The sequence below is a fragment of the Myxine glutinosa genome, chromosome 1 (genome assembly GCF_964187855.1).
Source record: "Myxine glutinosa chromosome 1, kmMyxGlut1.1, whole genome shotgun sequence".
Taxonomy (NCBI): domain Eukaryota; kingdom Metazoa; phylum Chordata; class Myxini; order Myxiniformes; family Myxinidae; genus Myxine; species Myxine glutinosa.
The window spans coordinates 294,262,537-294,280,767 of record NC_136261.1 but is presented as its reverse complement, the minus strand read 5'-3'; the positions used below and the strand labels follow the sequence as shown (position 1 = coordinate 294,280,767).

Below are 18,231 nucleotides of genomic sequence, written 5' to 3'. Positions count from 1 at the left end.
CTGGGTCGACGCAGGAGTCCATTCGATTTGATTGCAGAGATGCATGATGGGGTGGAGCGGGTTTTAAGCAGGAGAAGCCTTGCGGCGGAGTACCGCAGAGCCATGCCAGCAGGAGCGAAGGGACGAGCACGAGGCCAAGGGTGAGGAGGCGAAACAATCGTCACAACCCACGGGAGTGGGCCCGAGGAAACAGCGAAGGAGCCGAGCAGGTGAAGCCAGGAGCAGAGCCGGGACCATGCAGAGGGCAGACAGGAGCGAAGAGACGAGCACGAGGCCAAGGTTGAGGAGGCAAAGCGGCAAATGCAGCGGCAAACGACCGCCGCCGCTAATCAAGATCACGGCGGCAAACCGCCACCACCGCCGTTCAGACATACATGGCGGCGGCCATCTTGGATTTTGACGTGGCGACCCAATTTTCAATAGGGTTCTTCCTTATGCCTAAGTACACCCACACACCAGATTAGAAGTTGGTGCTTCGCTTATTTTTCAAGATATTTTGCTCACAAGGTTCAGACATATATATGGTGGTGGCCATCTTGGATTTTGACGTGGCGACCCAATTTTCAATAGCTTTCTTCCTTGTGCCTAGATACACCCACACACCAGATTAGAAGTTGGTACTTCGCTTATTTTTCAAGATATTCCGCTCACAAGGTTCAGACATACATGGCATCAGACATACATGGCGGCGGCCATCTTGTGTTTTGACGTGGGTTGGACCCACACACCAAATTCGAATGCGGTCCTTCGCTGACGCATGCACGCACGTACGCACGCATGCACGGACGGACGGGAAAACCATAGTCCCCCTTTCGCTCCGCGGTGCGACCGGGGACAATAAACCCCCTCTCCCCTCCCTCCTTCCCCCCCAAAAAGCAGGGTATACATAATATGGTGCATATCAAAAGTGAGTAGCACACACTACAAGTGATCACATACACTGGAACTAAATTTTGATCATGCTCTCAGTAGTTTTACCCTTCAAGTGACAGGTTGGGGCTGACAGAATAACTGAGAGGGAGCATACGTTTCTTTGAATTGCTAAGTCTGGGTTTGATTCTCTACCCGACTTTAAATTGACAGTCTGGTGTTTCGCAGGCAGGGCATTGCAACAATGGGTAAGCCGTCCGTCGGATGGGATGTCTGGGGACTGTCTGCCAGTATTTTCTGCTGGACATCAAAGAAATAGGAGGCCAGTGTGCAGACACTCAGGCAAATTCCAAATTCCTGCCCAAACTCGTCAGGAAGGCTTACGCTGGTCGCTTTCTAAAGGTGGCCCTCGTGGCACTCTCACGATGCCAAATGACCAACAGCCTAAGGGAATATAATATTACATTGTATGTGACAGCTCACTGTCATTCAATGTATTCAACCGGTAAAATGCACGAAAAATTGACTGGTGCAAAGACACTTACCTGAGGTTGCACTACTGTAGCATTCGTGCTTTATGTTTTCTGCATGTATTCCTAAAAATAGACCCATGGGGGATTGATAGCTATTTCCCCACGGTTTATGAGAAGATTTAAAAAATGAATTACCAGAATTTTAGGCAAAAACCCCCTTTTTCAGCCTTTAATAAAGGGTGGACACAGGAGCACAACCCCATGAGCCCTTATTGTTCTGATGTATCATACCAAATTTGGTTCATATTGGTCATGTAGTTTGTGAGGAAAATATGTTTTGGTGAAAATGAGGGATTAGGAGAGAGAGCCTGTGGCCCCCTTTCCAGGAGAGATACGACCATGAGGAGCACAACTTAAAGTTAGGGCATGTTCCTGATGCCTCGTGGCAACTTTGGTCTGGATCTGTCTGGCAGTTTCTAAGATTTTGAATGAAATACCAATATTTGGGGCAAAACCCCCCTTAAACTCACTCTATAAGGGGCGCATCTGGATGGGGAGCACAACCACATGAGACCTTGCTGTCCTGATGCAATGTACCAAACTTCGTCAATAAATCGGTCGAGTAGTTTGTGAGAAGATGTTTGAGTCAAACGTTAACGGACGGACATATGTACGTACGTTCGGCCGGACACCGGGACCCAATCTCTGAGATTATCTTGGAGAAATAACCTTAAAAATGTTTCCTTTTTAGGTGCGAGTGGAAAAAAACCCCATTAATGTCACAAATGAAGAACAAATAACTGATGTTTTTAGTAGCACATGGAGAAAACCCCATTGACATTCAAAAGTAAGCACCTTGAAGATAACCCTAATCTACTTTCAGACTACATTCCATTTATAGAATAGCCAGTTTGATATATCCAAATCCAAGCAATGTCACTCCCTTTCATGTTTCATGGTGGCAAAGGACCAGAACAAACTATTTTGGATTTGTCATTACCAATAATCTAATCCAGAATACAATGACATGAACTAGCCTACGACCCATAATCATAGAGCAAAACTAAAACAGCACTCAGTAGAGCACATACCTCTGCCAGCCTGACCAGTTTATGTTTTACATCCCACTGTAAGGCCAGATCTGCATCTGAACTTCAACCAATATCTAATCAGCTTGTTCTTGTCACCTAACCAACTCAGCCATCAAGTTTTGTCATCGATCATCCACAGCGTTTTGAAACATCATGCTATATATCATTTTTGGCCCTATCTCTCAATGGTAAAGAATCACTTAAAACAATTAAAGTTATCTTTACCAAAATTGAACCAATTTGTCGCCCTTGTCATACTCCTAATCTGTCCAACAAGTTTCGTCCGAATCAATCCATAATTTTTTGAAACATTGTGCTCAGAGACAGACTGTCCATAAGTTTTTGAGATATCCTGCTCACAGCCAGACAAATAGGGGTGAAAACATAACCTCCGTCCACCTAGAGCAGCAGTGGTAATAAGCACACACCAATACAATAACAAAGCACACACCAATGTCCCCATTTAAAACTGGAGCTCAATATAATTTCGACAGCAGAAACCAATAGATTCGGCAGCAACCAACCAGATGAGCAGAAACCATAAGTTCAGACAATAAGGCATAATTCAAACCTGTTAGATATTCAAAACCATTATTTGCAGTGTGCCCATTACCATTGCAAGATAATTAGCTTTGGAATTCATTCACTCAAGGATATGTTTTTAACACCTTCTTCTGGCATAGCATTTTTCTTCCCTGCATCTTGGTGTTTTTTCTGTTTTTTTATTGTTTCTTGGTCAATTGGAGCCGGTTTCACAAACTTCAGCAATTCACTCAGCTCTGTTGGTGTAGGAAACAAATATCGAAGAAAGGAAGGCAATTATAACATGCTGAAAGTTTGCATACTTTATTATAAATTAAATTAAATCATTCAAAATGTAATGTTTCATCATTCTAGAGCATTCTAAGCTTGTCGTTTGATATGATGTCACATTTTTTACATTATTTGTGAGTTTGTTGCAACAAACAATTATTATATATAGTATGACACGTCAAAGAAAATATGCGATATCACACGCTTTGCCTCTCGATACATTTCCTTTGCGATTATCGGGTCCATTCGCTTTTGATAATGCTGTCTCCTTGTGTATGATGGGTTGAATTTGTTGCATCAATGGAAACCTACCGGACAATAGAGCATGAAGATCTTTCAATAGATCCCTTTTTGGGAAATTTTCATCCAGTGAAACTATGATTCCAATGTATTGCATATTTATGGATGAGTATTTTTGCTTGGATGCTTGGTGCTTCACTGCAGGTTGGATAATGTACTGAAGGTCAGCTCAATGGTATTGGACACTAGTAAAGTCTGTTGGCATTGGACACTAGCAAAGTCTGGCCTCTGTCAGTAATTATACCACTCTGAAACACAATGGCATTTGCCATGTGCTTCACTGCACAAGAAATATTGAAATTTATAATATTCCATAACATTGTGGAACCTTTTTAGTTGGTGTGTCAAATATTTGGTTTATTGTTATTTTAAGTAAGTGTAGTCATTGGAAAGTGATAGCTCCACACCACCTAAAATGAAGGCAACTACTATGTAATCAGTATATATCACATTCTGACAAATTATGCATACACAATACACGAGTTTTGAAATGGAGCAATCCGCCCCACAATGCACGACAGACATGCACAGAAGCCCCTATCATCAAGGTTCATCAGAGCAGCCGAGCACATATCATGCATGCCAGATAAGGATTGTTTACCTAAAATGGCTCCCAAAGCCAGAAATACTTGGGAAGGTACCTGCGAGAAAGGAGTGTGCCTCTGAATACCAAAAGAGTTGGAGAACTTTCTGAACGTGCCCAAAAAGCTGATAGCTCGAGCTCCCTGTAGTGCAAACCTCTGAGGATGTGGACCGGTGCAAGGCCCGAAGGTTCGTAGGTGAGTGTGTTCAACCAAAACCTTCAACCATTGCTGCCAGTGAATGGACCTTGAATCTTGCGGGATTAACTCATGTGAACATTACAGGCTTGGTGATTTATTTAATGTACATCTGCTATTGAAAGACGATGCCGTCATTACCAACATTCAGGCAGACTTCCCAGAGGGAGACACCATATCTGGTTTGGGTGCCTCTTAACACTAATGGGAAAGTCGTATCTGGAGCTAGTCAATGCATAGGGTAAGTTTTAAATGATGATATTTACGATTAATCCTGCTTGGGAGGAGAGGGCCACCATAAATAAATATTTTTGTTTGGTTCTGGGGCCACAAGAGAAATTATACTAGATTTTTGCATCTATTGGTAAAAGTATAAGCACACGTCCATGTATGTGTGTATGTAGGTTATATCCACTGCTGCTGCTCTATAATTGTACTATTGATATGAAAAGGCTAAGTACAACCTCCACACCTTGCATCTTCAGATATTTCTCGTATTTGTTATATTTCCGCGAGTCTGACTTGCATTCAGTAACAGCTGTTATGGGTGCAAAAAATGGTTCCCATGAAAAGGAAGTGGCACCCAAGATCCCACTGACAAATATGCAAAGTGTATGAGATTTTAAGATGGGATTTAAGCATTATGAGCTGTAAGGTCATAACCCCCGCTAACCCTAACCCCCGCTCTAGCAGGGAAAATGGCCTTAAAATGCATGTTGTTGTTGTTGTTGAGCTGTAAGGTCCAACAGGGAACACCAAACAGGTAAATACAGACTTTTAAAATGTACCACAACTTATGATACACACAACCTGAATATGGCAATTTGACGAAAGATACACAATAGATCCTTCAAACCATTTTCAGGGTTACCTGGAGGCATGAAAGGGCGCAGAACCTCAGGAACCCGCACACCCTCCTCGGTCTGATAATTTTCCAGGATGGCACAGATGGCGCGTGTGGTTGCACACATTGTGGCATTCAACATGTGTACATATTCAGTCTGTATGACAATGAAACATGCACAGTACAAATATCACAACAGCCTTTTACATGCTTTCATAATTCTGGCCTCTCTGTGATACTGTTTGTTAAAGAGCATTTTACAACAAAAAGCCACATCTGCTGATTTAATTTCTTGCTGGAGGATCACTAATGAAGCCTCATGGGGATATTGCAGTGTTTCTTGATCAGGAATTAAGATTGCCAGCCTTGCACTCAAACAATTTGGCAAGGGTGCTGGCATTAAAGTCTTATCTTTCCCAAATATACAATTGAATAGTTAAAATCCTAATAGTGTCAATGAGACAAGCTACCTGTCCTTCCTGAAGAATGGCGTACGTCATTATAAAGTGTCTACTGTTTTCACATGGTTTGAGCACAATTTTAATCGGACCTGTTTTCTTTCCAAGAACTCGATCATAACCTGGGTAGCTCATCAGCAAGCATCCTACCATTATGCACTGCTTCCAGTTCAAGGTCTTATAACAATTAAATAAATCTGTTAACAAATTGATTATTTTCTAACTACAGCATTCAAAAAAGAAACGTGTAACTTCCAGGTTGACCAATTACAATGAATCACCTTGTCCATCATCTTCTTGGTTTGTCCATAGCGAATGCGTAGCCGGCGTGCCTGGTAATCTGTGCAATTGGAACAAGAGACAAGCTCGCGAAATGCCCCTGAGCCAGGAAACCATGCCTCCAGGTCAAGCTTCTTTGCCGCAGCATGGTTGAGTGAACCTGTATCAGGGTACACACATTTCGACACACATCTCTCTCATTAGATAAAACACGACTGATATAATTTGATGAGGAGGATTTTGCAACAAAAAGCTATAGCCTATCTTCTGTTCTCCTGTTTGAGGATCATTAATGAAGCTTCCAAGCAGTGAGTTTCAAAATCACTGCTTTGATAAACCGATAATCCCAAAACAAACTTGACAATCAATTATTGTGACCGACAGGTTGCAGCTGTTCTTCATACTTCGAGTATCTGAAACCTTTTAATGAACACACAACACACACGCCAAATTATAAATGATATTGTACGAGATAACCTACTTGCTCTTTCACAAGTCTTTCCCTTCATAATAACAAAACTAGAGCGTAGTCGGTGGTGTGCCATCGCAAAGCTTCCCACCAGAAGTAAAGTTGAAAGAAGGGAAAAAGTTCCACCAGGATTGGGCCAATGTCAAATTTTGAGTTAATTTTTTTTTCCCCATTTTGATATCTGTGATCCTAAGTCCTCACCCCCTGGGGGTCAAATCCAAAAAATCGTTACATCTCTTATTTCATGCGTCCCCCAAAGTTGAATGCATACACAAAGTTTCATTTAAAAAGTCATATAATGTCATCTACAGTAATTGCTCCAAAGCATTGTTTCAGCAAGCCTGTCATGGTGCATAACTAATGCCAGCACAAACAAACATCCATGTAAACGATAATTTCTGGGACACTTCAGCACATATGCTATGTAAATGCTAATATTGTCCATTACCTGACACAATGTTCACTATACGGTAAGGGATGCCCAGGGTCTGGTAAAAAGTCTCCGACGTCTTGATCATCTCATCAAACATCTCCCAGGACTTTCTTTCATGAGGAGATGTGTACACAAACTGCTCAACCTGATGAATCAAGGACAAATAGCCATCACTTAGTATACATTTTAACACAGTTGGTTGAGACTTCCTTATAAGCATTTTCACAATGCATGCTGAACAAACCAGCACAGATTGTGAATATCTCTAGTCAATGCAGGTATCTCCCTAGTCACAGGGTGCTTTCTCATGTTGTTCTCCGTGGGACTCAAAACATATTGATCTAATTTCTGTTTAAAACAGTTGAGGGGGCCAATGTACAAAGAGGCCAACTATATATTACCTCTGCCACTGAGGGTGGACAGGGGATATGTTTTCACCCCTGTCTGTTCGTCTGTGAGCGGGATATCTCGAAACGTTATGGACGGATTCAGACAAAATTTGGTGGACAGAATGGATGTGTAACAAGGACGAATTGATTAGATTTTGGTCAAGATCTGGATCCAGATACGATAATTACCTCTGCCACCGAAGGTGGATGGAGGATATGTTTTCATTACTGTTAGTCTGTCTGTTTGTTGCAAAATCAAAGATTCTCAAGCATATTGGTTGGTCTGGGTTGTTATGCTGTCTGTCTGTTTGTATGTCAATCAATCACAGGTCACATTTTTACTGTGATCTTGAAGAACCTTAACCACCAGGTTTAGGTCGTGACAAGCTGTAAACCTGTGCTTTTTTTTTTGAGGTCGATAGGTCAAAAAGGTCAAGGTCACAAATCATCAATTTTCATCTGATTCACTTGATATCTTTATATGTACTATGAAACCTCGACATTCGCGGATTAAACATTTGCGGACCTCGCTTATTCGCGGTTTATAAAACGTGACATGCGTCTACATTCGTGGTCTTGGTCTTCGTGTATTCACAGTTTTTGTGGGCACAAAAACAATCTCCCACCAGCCGCACATAAACCACCTCCAGCCACGCATAAACAATCTCCCACCAGCCACACGCATACAAGAGTTAAAAAACCATCCCCCACTAATGTGCACAAAGCAGCTAGCTGTACATGTGCTTAAACCATCCCCCACCACCATTGGTCACACCACCCACCCCTCCTCCATCGACCCTCAACCCCCAGTACGACTAATGTGCAGCGTGTCCTGGGTCTCATTCTTTCTTCTCGTCCCACTACCTTGACCTGCTGTGTTTCCTGGCGCTCATGCACTTTTTGAACACATTGTTTGATCATGGGTCCTAAGCGTACGAGTAGTGCAGGAGATGTGTCTGCTCCCAAGAGGCAGAAAAAGTCATGAGCTTGAGCCAGACAGTGGAGCTGCTTGATTGACTATCAAGAAAAGGTGAGAGTGTGGCCATTGTGGACAAGCACTATGGCATGAACGAGTCGACTGTGTGCTACATAAAGAACTAGAACGCCACTCAGTAGAGCGCATACTCCCGCCGTGGGTTTAGTTGGAATAATACGTTTTGTTTAACATCCCCTCTCCCCAAAACAATAAATGAAAAAGAAAGTAGGCTCTAACTGTCAGATAATTTATTTTGATATAGCTCGGAATTAGAGGAGAAAAACATCATTTAAGAATGAGATTAAAAGCTTTAATGCAGTAAAACAGAAAAAATCTTTCCCAAAAAAATTCCCCAAAAAAATTCCTGGATCCGGAATAATATCCTGAGCTTCACCAAAAACTAATCAATTCTTCCTTATCCCAAGGGCAGTCATCCCACCAACTTTCATCCAAATCCGTTCAGAACTTTTCCAGATATCTTGTTCACGAACATACACATACACACACACACACACACACACACACACACACACACACACACACACACACACACACACACACACACACACACACACACACACACACACACACACACACACACACACTTGAATGCATTACCCCCTGGCAGGAGTAATAAACCTGAAAATCGCAGAGCCAGAACCAGAATTATTTATTTGGTTTGGGAAGCCCATGTGAGGTTTCTTCTTCTTCAGCCTCTCACAACGCTGGGTGAATATGCGATCTTTTTTTAAAAAGTTGGAATTTTGCCAAATCTGTTTTAGTCATTTGTTAATATACCTCAGCCATTGACAACAACAACAAAAACAACAACAACAACATGCATTTTAAGGCCATTTTCCCTGCGAGAGCGGGGGTTAGCCTTGCGGTCCCCATGACAATCTTCCCCATTTTGCCATATTTTCTGCATCTCCCCTTGTTAACCCCCTTGCCCGCATTTCTTCTTCCACCATCTATAGCCAAGTCTTTCTCGGTCTTCCCCGTCCTCTACTTCCTTCTACAAGGGTCTACATTCATTTCCATCACTCTTCTCAACCAGTCACTTTCATCCTTCCTCAACACATGACCAAACCATCTCAACCTGTTTCTTTTCACAGCATCAATCACAGGCTCTATTCCCATCATCTTTCGCAATTCATCATTTGTCTTCCTCTCTCTCAACGATACTCCACACATCCACCGAACCATTCGCATTTCCACCCTTTCCAGCCTTCGTTGCTGCTCTACATTCATTACCCATGTCTCGCTCCCATAAATCATAACACTTCTCACACATGCAGCATACACCTTTCCCTTCAGCTTCAACGACACTCCCCTCCTCATCAGCACGCCACTCAGTTCCCGAAACTTCTTCCATGCACATCTCACACTGGCATCCGTTGCCGAGTCTGATCCACCTTCTCCATTCATCATGTCTCCGAGCTAGCAAAATGTTTTCACACCTTCCAGCTTCACGCAGTCTCCAAGATCCAACTCAACATTTCCTCCATCTGCAGCTCCCTCTGTGCACACCTTACATTTGAATGCAGCTGCCACACTGGTTAATGACCCCCTCAGACCACTACATTTTTGATGAACCCACTCAGCGCACATTGTACATTGAATGGAGTTCACTCCGACACCCTTCCTGCACACAGCACACGGCCACTTCCCAGTTCTTTCCACCTCACCACATGCTTTACCATTTGCCATCACCTTCGTCTTTCCGATATTCACCTTCAGACCTTTTGTCTCCATACATTCCTTCCAGTTGTTCATCTTTTCCTTCAGTCCATCCATACTTTCTGCAATGAACACCAAATCATCTGCATACAACAACTCCCACGGTAAACCCTCCTTTACGTTCTGAGCCAGCACCTCCATCACAGCTACAAATAGTAGTGGACCTAGTACCGATCCCTGATGCACTCCCACCTTCACCTCAAACTCACCACTGTTCCTGTCCTTCGTCCTTACAGCTGTGCGCGCCCTTTTGTACATTGCCATCACTACTCTGATCAACGATTCCTCCACTCCTAACTTCCTCAATGCCCATGTCACTACTTCGCGTGGAACCCTATCGAATGCTTTCTCCAGATCAACAAACCCAAGAAACAACTTCTTCCTCTTCTCCATGTTCTTCTCCTGCAACTGCCGTTCTATAACAAGCGCGTCTGTCGTTCCCCTTCCTGGCATAAATCCAAACTGCATTTCGTCGATCGTCACTTTCTTCCTTATCTTCCTCTCCAATACCCTTTCCAATACCTTCATTCCATGCTCCAATAACTTTATCGCTCGATATGAGCCACAGTCCAGAGGGTCACCTTTCCCCTTGTATAAAGGGACGAGGGTACTCAGTTCCCAATCCACTAGAATGCGGCCTTCTTTCACCACCAGAAAACAGATCTCTGTCATTCTCTTCACACCCCAACTTCCAGCTGCCTTCAACATATCTCCCACAACTCCCGTCGGCCCTCCCGCTTTTCTACTCTTCATTGCTTTTATCGCTTCCTCAACTTCCTTCTCAGTTATCTTCTCTGCCGGTCCTAAAACTGGGTTACTCTCTATGTTGCCATCCCATTCATTCTTTGCATTCAACAGCATTTCCATATATGTCTTCCATCTTCCTTTAATTCCATCTGGGCCCACAACGATTTGTCCCACTTCATCCTTCAAGCAATTCACCCCCATCACATCACACCTCTCTTTCGCTATCTGCTTTGCAATCCTGAATACCGCTCTCTGACCCTCTTCCGAATCCAAGCGTTCTGCAAACATTTTCCTCCATGCCTCCTGCGCCTTCGCTACCTCTTTCTTTGCAGCCTTTTTGGCTGCCTTATAACTTTAATGCTCTGCTTTTTCTGCCCCCGAACCCTTCGCCTTCTGCCACTCCTTGAACTTCTTCCTCTTCTCGTCAATCCTCTTTCCAACTTCATCATCCCACCACCATGTATCCGAGTGCCTCGGTGGACCTTTTGTCCATCCACATACCTCACCAACGGCTCCCAACAGACTATCTTTCATTGACATCCAACCACTTTCAAGCTCAACCACATCATCCTCTACTCTACTCAGCCTCTCTTTTAATGCCTCCCTTACTGTCACCTCTTTCAACCTCCACACCTTCATTCTCGGTTGGTACTTCACCCGCCAAGCTCTCCTCGCACCTTTCACCCTTATGTCGCAGACAGCCAAGTGGTGCTGTGAAACAGCCTCCTCCCCCGGGATCACCTTTGTGTCCCGGAGGTGCCCCCTATCTCGCCTACGCACCATCAGGTAGTCAACGGTTGTCGTCGACCCACCTGACGTGTATGTAACAAGCTTATTATCCCCTTTCTGGAACTGAGTGTTACAAATCAACAAATCAGCTCCATCAGCAAACTCCAGAATCCTTTCACCTTCTCCATTTCTCACACCATATCCGTAACCCCCATGAACTCCCTCAAAACCGTCCATACTCCTTCCCACATGTCCATTTAGGTCTCCTCCTACCACAACAACTTCCTCATCTTTCACGTTTTCCATCAGCTTCTCCATTGCACACCAGAACTTGCCCTTCTCTTCATCGCTCCGACCAACCTGCAGAGCATATCCCAAGATGACGTTCACCAAGAGCTTTCCAATCATCATTTTCACCATCATCAACCTGTCACTCACTCTCGTCACACTCACCACACTGTCGACAAACTCCTCAGAAAACAGGACACCAACGCCATGCACGCCCCCTGGGCACCCTTGCCAGACAAACTTGTATTCTGTCCCTGTCTACCCTTCACCATTCTCACACCACTTCACTTCCATCTCGTCTCTTGCACACAACATACAGTCACGTGAAAAAGTAAGTACACCCCATGTAAAGTTTTGACTTTTTCAACATATTTCAACATACAGCTATTTGATCTTCATTTCAACAATATTGAAAGATAAAGGTGATATAATATAACAAATATCATGAAACATTTACATTTTGTAGTCCATTGTATCATTTAAATAAACATAAATGCAAATTTTGCATGTGGAAAAAGTAAGTACACCCTGGGCTCTAAGAGGTGGTCTTACTCCCTTTGGCAGAAACAACCTCAAGTAGGCGTTTCTTATAACTGTCTACCAGTCTCTGACATCGACTGGGAGAAATTTTTGCCCACTCCTCCATGCAGAATTCTTTCAGCTGTGCGATGTTTGAGGGGGTTTCTTGCATGCACAGCTCGTTTCAAATCCCCCCACAACATCTCGATGGGATTTAGATCCGGGCTTTGACTTGGCCATTCCAGAACCCTCCATTTCTTTCTTTTCAGCCATTCCTTGGTGGATTTACTGGTATGTGTGGGGTCATTGTCATGTTGCAAGGTCCGCCTTAGGTTGAGCTTCAACTTCTCGACAGATGGCCTCACATTATCCTCAAGCACCCTCTGGTACAATGAAGAATTCATAGTGGATGAAATGATGGTGAGCTGCCCAGTCCCTGATGCAACAAAGTGCCCCAAACCATAATATTTCCACCACTATGCTTTACAGTTGGTGTCAGGTTCTTGTGGTCAAATGCTGTCTTTGGTTTTCACCAAACATGTCTTATGGTACTGTGGCTAAATAGCTCTACCTTTGACTCATCTGTCCAGAGCACATTGTTCCAGAAGTGCTGGTCTTTGCCGAGGTGTTCATTGGCAAACTTTAGTCTTGCCCTGATGTTCTTTCTGGACAGCAAAGGTTTCCTCCTGGCACACCTCCTATGTAGATCAAATTTGTGCAGCCTCTTTCCAATGGCAGACTTGTGCACTTTGACATCAACAGTGGCAAGAGCTACCTGTAGGTCCCCTGATGACATTCTGGGGTTCTGAGAGACTTCTTTCAGCATCTTGCGGTCTGTTCTCAGGCTGAGCTTGCTGGGGCGGCCTGGCCTGAACAAGTTGGCAGTTGTTTGGAATCTTCTCCACTTGTAGATGATCTTCCGGACAGTCGAGTGATTGATTTCAAATTGTTTGGAGATCTTTTTAAATCCCTTCCCAGACTCGTAGGCATCTATAACCTTCTTTCTGAAGGCCTCAGAGAGCTCTTTTGATCTAGGCATGGTGACGCCACACACTTCAACAACAAAGAGCAAACCAAACTAAATGTCTGAGGTTTAAATAAGACAGGTTCCTCCAAGATCCTCTCTGAGGATGTTCTTCACATTTGCACCTGAGCTGGTGCACCTGATTCTAATTTTAGGTATTTGAAGTCGTGATAAATGTAGGGGTGTACTTACTTTTTCCACATGCGAAATTTGCATTTATGTTTATTTAAATTATACAATGGACTACAAAATGTAAATGTTTAATGATATTTGTTATATTGTATCACCTTTATCTGTCAATATTGTTGAAATGAAGATCAAATAGCTGTATGTTGAAATATGTTGAAAAAGTCAAAACTTTACATGGGGTGTACTTACTTTTGCACGTGACTGTATGTCCACTCTTCTTCTGACCAATACTTCCACCACTTCTCCTTATCTCCCTGTCATTGTCCCTACATTCCATGTCCCAAACCCCAGAAACCGATCTCCACTTCGGGCATCAGACGTTTCGTCGTCATAAATGGAGTGATTTCCACCCTTGCTTTGATCGGGTTCCCCACCTTGAGTTTTGACGAGAGGGAGTGGGGTCCCCCACGGGGTACTTTGGGCTGTACCCTGCCCATATGTAGTTGTAATTGTCATGGTTCTCTTTTTGAGGCAATGTTTTTCTGGCCGGATGCCCTTCCTGACGCCAACCTTTTCAGTCACCTCTTACAACATGCAGGGATACGGTGTACCTTTTCTAAACCGGGGCACACACCGGGTTTGCCATTGACAAATCTGGAATTATAATTTTATTTGAGGTTAAAATTAACCCGGGAGATTGTGTCAAACGATGCCTGCAAGTCTGTACATGTGATAAATAATTAATTAATCGTCCGCAGTCGAAGACTTATTTTTCACGCAATAACAACTTCTAGCTTCCAGACCACACATGCAATCATCTTCAAATTTTGCACACTTGTTACTCTTCATGACTTCTACTACAGTATGAAGTTTCACGTCGATCAATGAAGTGGTTCAAGAGATATAAATGTTTTTATTATTTGCGTTTAATTAACGATATCTGCCAAACCACGTGACCTATCGCAAATTCAAAAAGGACATTTTAGTAGACTGATATGCTGAACAGATCTGTTAAGTTTCCCCTCGATTGTATCACAAATGAGGGAGGAGCTAGGTTTTAAAGGTTTGTGCTTAAAAACATCATAACTCTGAAACCATGTGATGCATGACGTCATGCTCGCTGACTTTTTTGTTCGTCATGGGTATGCGATTCTGCCTGCAAAGTTTGGCCTTGATCTGTTCAGGCGTTTTGGAGAAAATTGGATTTTAGTGTTTTTCACTCAAAACAATATGGCGGCCGAACCACGTGATATGTGACGTCATAATTACCATTAAAATATTCTACAGACCAAGTCCCTCCGATGGTGAAAATTTGCTCTCAATCGGTCCAATTATTGCAGAGAAAATGGTTTTTGAAGGAGAACAGAAAAAAATTTCCCCAAAAGAATTCCCCAAAAAAATTCCTGGATCCGGAATAATATCCTGAGCTTCACCAAAAACTAATCAATTCTTCCTTTTCCCAAGGGCAATCATCCCACCAACTTTCATCCAAATCCATTCAGAACTTTTCATCCAAATCCAAAGTCACATAGCATCCAAGATGGCATCAAGTAGCCCTTAATTGTAATGAATTGAAGGATCATATACAGTACAGTGAAGGAGCTGCGCTCCAACGCGAGTCGAAAGAATTGACGCGACCAAAGACGGAATTCGTCCGAGTTGCTTTATTGAAACAAAACAGCTCAGGTATTCTGACAAGCCCGTTTATCGGGCAGCAATATATATACACATTTATGCCGGGGCGTTTGCCCGGGAAAACCGAGACCGGGCATGCCCGGGTGTCAAGGGCGAGTCCTGGAAAGGCGAGTCTGGACATGCCCGGGCGTCCTGGACGCGGCCTGGCAAGTAGAGGCTGGGCGTGCCCGAGCGCTCTGGGCGAGCCCTGGAAAGGCGAGAGCGGGCATGCCCGGGAAAGACGAGACCGGGCGTGCCCGGGAGGTTCGGGCGTGCCCGGGAACAGCGAGTCCGGGCATGCCCAGGAGAGGCGCGTCTGGGCCCGTCCGGACGAGCCCGGCATGGCGATCGCGCCCTGACTGCGTCCTGGCAGGTGCAAGGCGATTGTGTACATTCAGCGGGAACCGCTACACACGCCCCTCCAGAATCGACCTGCACCGGCAGGGTCAATTTAAGGGGGGTCCGGATGACCCGGCCGAAGCGACCCCTGGAGGGTCGTGGGGGGGGGGGGGGGGGGGTCCAATCCGGTCGTGGGTGGTCGAGCGGGGGGAACTGTAGACGGGGGGCGGCCTCGCCGCGGAGGAAGGGCCAACCATGGTGGTCGGTCGACGTCCACGTGCGCCGGTTTGAGGCGGTCCACAGAGACCCGGTCCGACCGGCCGCCGACGTCGACGACGAAGGACTTGTCGCCCCGTCGCAGGACCCGGAAGGGCCCGTCGTACGGCGGCCGGAGTGGCCCCCGGTGCGCGTCATGACGCACAAAGACGTACTCCGCTGTGCAAAGCGCTGGGGGGACGTAGGACTGGGGGCCACCGTGGCGGGACTTTGGCACGGGGGCAAATCGTCGGGCGGCCTCCTGGAGGTCCGAGCGCTGGTGTGCGGCGGACCAGGGACTGGTAGCGTCGGGCACGAACTCGCCCGGGACGCGGAGCGGCTGGCCGTAGACGAGCTCGGCGGCGGACGCCCGGAGGTCCTCCTTGGGGGCCGTGCGGAGGCCCAAAAGGACCCACGGCAGCCGGTCGGTCCAACCGTCGTCCTGAAGGCCGGCCATGAGTGCGGCCTTCATGGAGCGGTGAAACCGCTCGCACAACCCGTTGGCTTGGGGGTGGTAGGCCGTGGTGCGGTGCAGCGTGACCCCCAACGAGCGGGCGACCGCACCCCAAAGTTCGGACGTGAACTGTGGGCCGCGGTCGGACGAGATGTCCGCCGGTGCGCCGAAGCGCGCGACCCAGGTGGCGATGAACGCCTGCGCCATGTCAGCGGTGGTGGTGGAGGTGAGGGGCACGGCCTCCGGCCACCTGGTGGTCCTGTCCACCATGGTGAGCAGGTGGGTGAACCCCCGTGATGGGGGCAGGGGACCCACCAGGTCCACGTGGACGTGGTCGAAACGCCGTGCAGGCACGGTGAAAGGCGCTAGCGGGGCCTGGGTGTGGCGGTGGACCTTGGCCCGCTGGCAGGCCGTGCAGGCATTGGCCCAGTCGCGGACGTTCCGTCGAAGGCCGTGCCAGACGAAACGCGCCGACACCAGCTTCTGAGAAGCTTTCCGGCCCGGGTGAGAAGGCCGTGGATGGAGGCGAAGATGCGGCGCTGCCAGGAAACGGGCACGATGGGGCGAGGCTGGCCCTGGGAGACGTCGCAGAGCAGGACGGTGCCCGCGAAGGGGATGTCGGCCAGGCGGAGGCCCGTGTCCGCCGCCCGGAGGGCCTGCACCGAGGTGTCGGTGGTCTGGTCGGCCGCCATGAGCGCGAAGTCCACGCCGAGGTGGACCGCGTTCGCGCTGGCCCGAGAAAGACAGTCGGCCACAGCGTTGTCTTTGCCAGCGACGTGCCGGACGTCCGTGGTGAATTCCGACACGGCGGAGAGGTGGCGCTGCTGGCGGGCCGACCACGGCTCCGTGACTTTGGCCATTGCATAGACCAACGGCTTGTGGTCGACGAAAGCCGTGAACGGGCGGCCCTCCAGGAGGTGTCGGAAATGGCGAACGGCCAGGAATAGACCGAGCAGCTCGCAGTCGAACGTGCTGTATTTTTAGTCGTTCGGCCGGAGTTGCCGGCTGAAAAAAGCGAGTGGCTGCCAAACCCCGTCCACCCATTATTCATGGACGGCGCCCACCGCGTAGTTGGAGGCGTCCGTAGTGAGGGCGATGGGCGCGTTGAGCACCGGGTGAGCCAGCAGCGTTGCGTCGGCGAGGGCCCGTTTTGCGCTCGCGAAGGCCGCGTCCATAGCCGCGGACCAACCGATGTCATGCTTGGCCGGCTTGCCCCGGAGGGCCTCGTAAAGGGGCCGCATGAGCTGAGCAGCGCGGGGCACGAATCGGTGATAAAAATTCACCCTGCCGAGGAACTCTTGTAGGGCCTTGATGGAACGGGGACGCGGGAACGTGGTGATGGCCTCGACCTTGGTCGGCAGCGGCACGGCCCCGGTCTTGGTGATGCGGTGGCCCAAAAAGTCAACGGTCGTCGTGCCGAAGTGGCATTTGGCCGGGTTGACAATTAAGCCGTGCTCGCTGAGGCGACCGAACAGTGTTCGGAGGTGGAGGAGGTGCTCGGCGCGGGACGTGCTGGCGACGAGGATGTCGTCCAGATAGACGAAAAGAAATGGCAGGTCGCGCAGCACGCCGTCCATTAAGCGCTGGAACGCCTGGGCCGCGTTCTTGAGGCCAAACGGCATCCTCAAAAATTCGAACAGGCCGAACGGCGTGATGACGGCCGTCTTCGGGACGTCGGCCGCCCGGACAGGTACCTGGTGGTATCCCCGTATCAGGTCAATTTTGCAAAATATGACCCGTCCCGCCAAACGGGCGGAAAAATCCTGGATGTGCGGGATCGGGTACCTGTCGGGGGTGGTAGCGTCGTTGAGGCGGCGGTAGTCGCCACACGGGCGCCATCCGACCCCCGGCTTTGGCACGATGTGCAGTGGTGAGGCCCACGCGCTATTGGAGCGCCGCACGATGCTGAGGTGCTCCAACGCGTCGAACTCGGTCTTTGCCATGGCGAGCTTGGCCGGGTCGAGGCGGCGGGCCCTGGCGTAGACCGGCGGGCCCGTAGTGGGTATGTGGTGCTCGATCCCATGCCGCACTGCGACGGCCGAAAACGTCGGCCGCGTGAGGGCCGGGAATTCCGCGAGCAGGCGAGCGAACTCGTTCGCCGTCGGGAGAGCGCACGCCAGTTCGGTCGGCGCGGAGCTGCTCATCGTGCACGCCAGGGA

General features: G+C 47.5%; 1 protein-coding gene across 1 annotated transcript in view; it reads right to left on the bottom strand.

Moving 5' to 3' along the window:
• Positions 1-2,129: 2,129 nt before the first annotated feature.
• SARS1 (seryl-tRNA synthetase 1) overlaps positions 2,130-18,231 on the bottom strand; it is a 32,723-nt gene continuing 16,621 nt past the window's right edge. Inside the window, exons 8-11 of the mRNA XM_068134481.2 lie at positions 6,825-6,954; positions 5,910-6,067; positions 5,198-5,327; positions 2,130-3,213 (exon numbers count right to left, since the gene is read on the bottom strand). Of these exons, the coding sequence (XP_067990582.2) occupies positions 3,074-3,213; positions 5,198-5,327; positions 5,910-6,067; positions 6,825-6,954 (558 nt within the window). The 3' untranslated portion in view covers positions 2,130-3,073. The remainder of the gene's footprint in view (positions 3,214-5,197; positions 5,328-5,909; positions 6,068-6,824; positions 6,955-18,231) is intronic.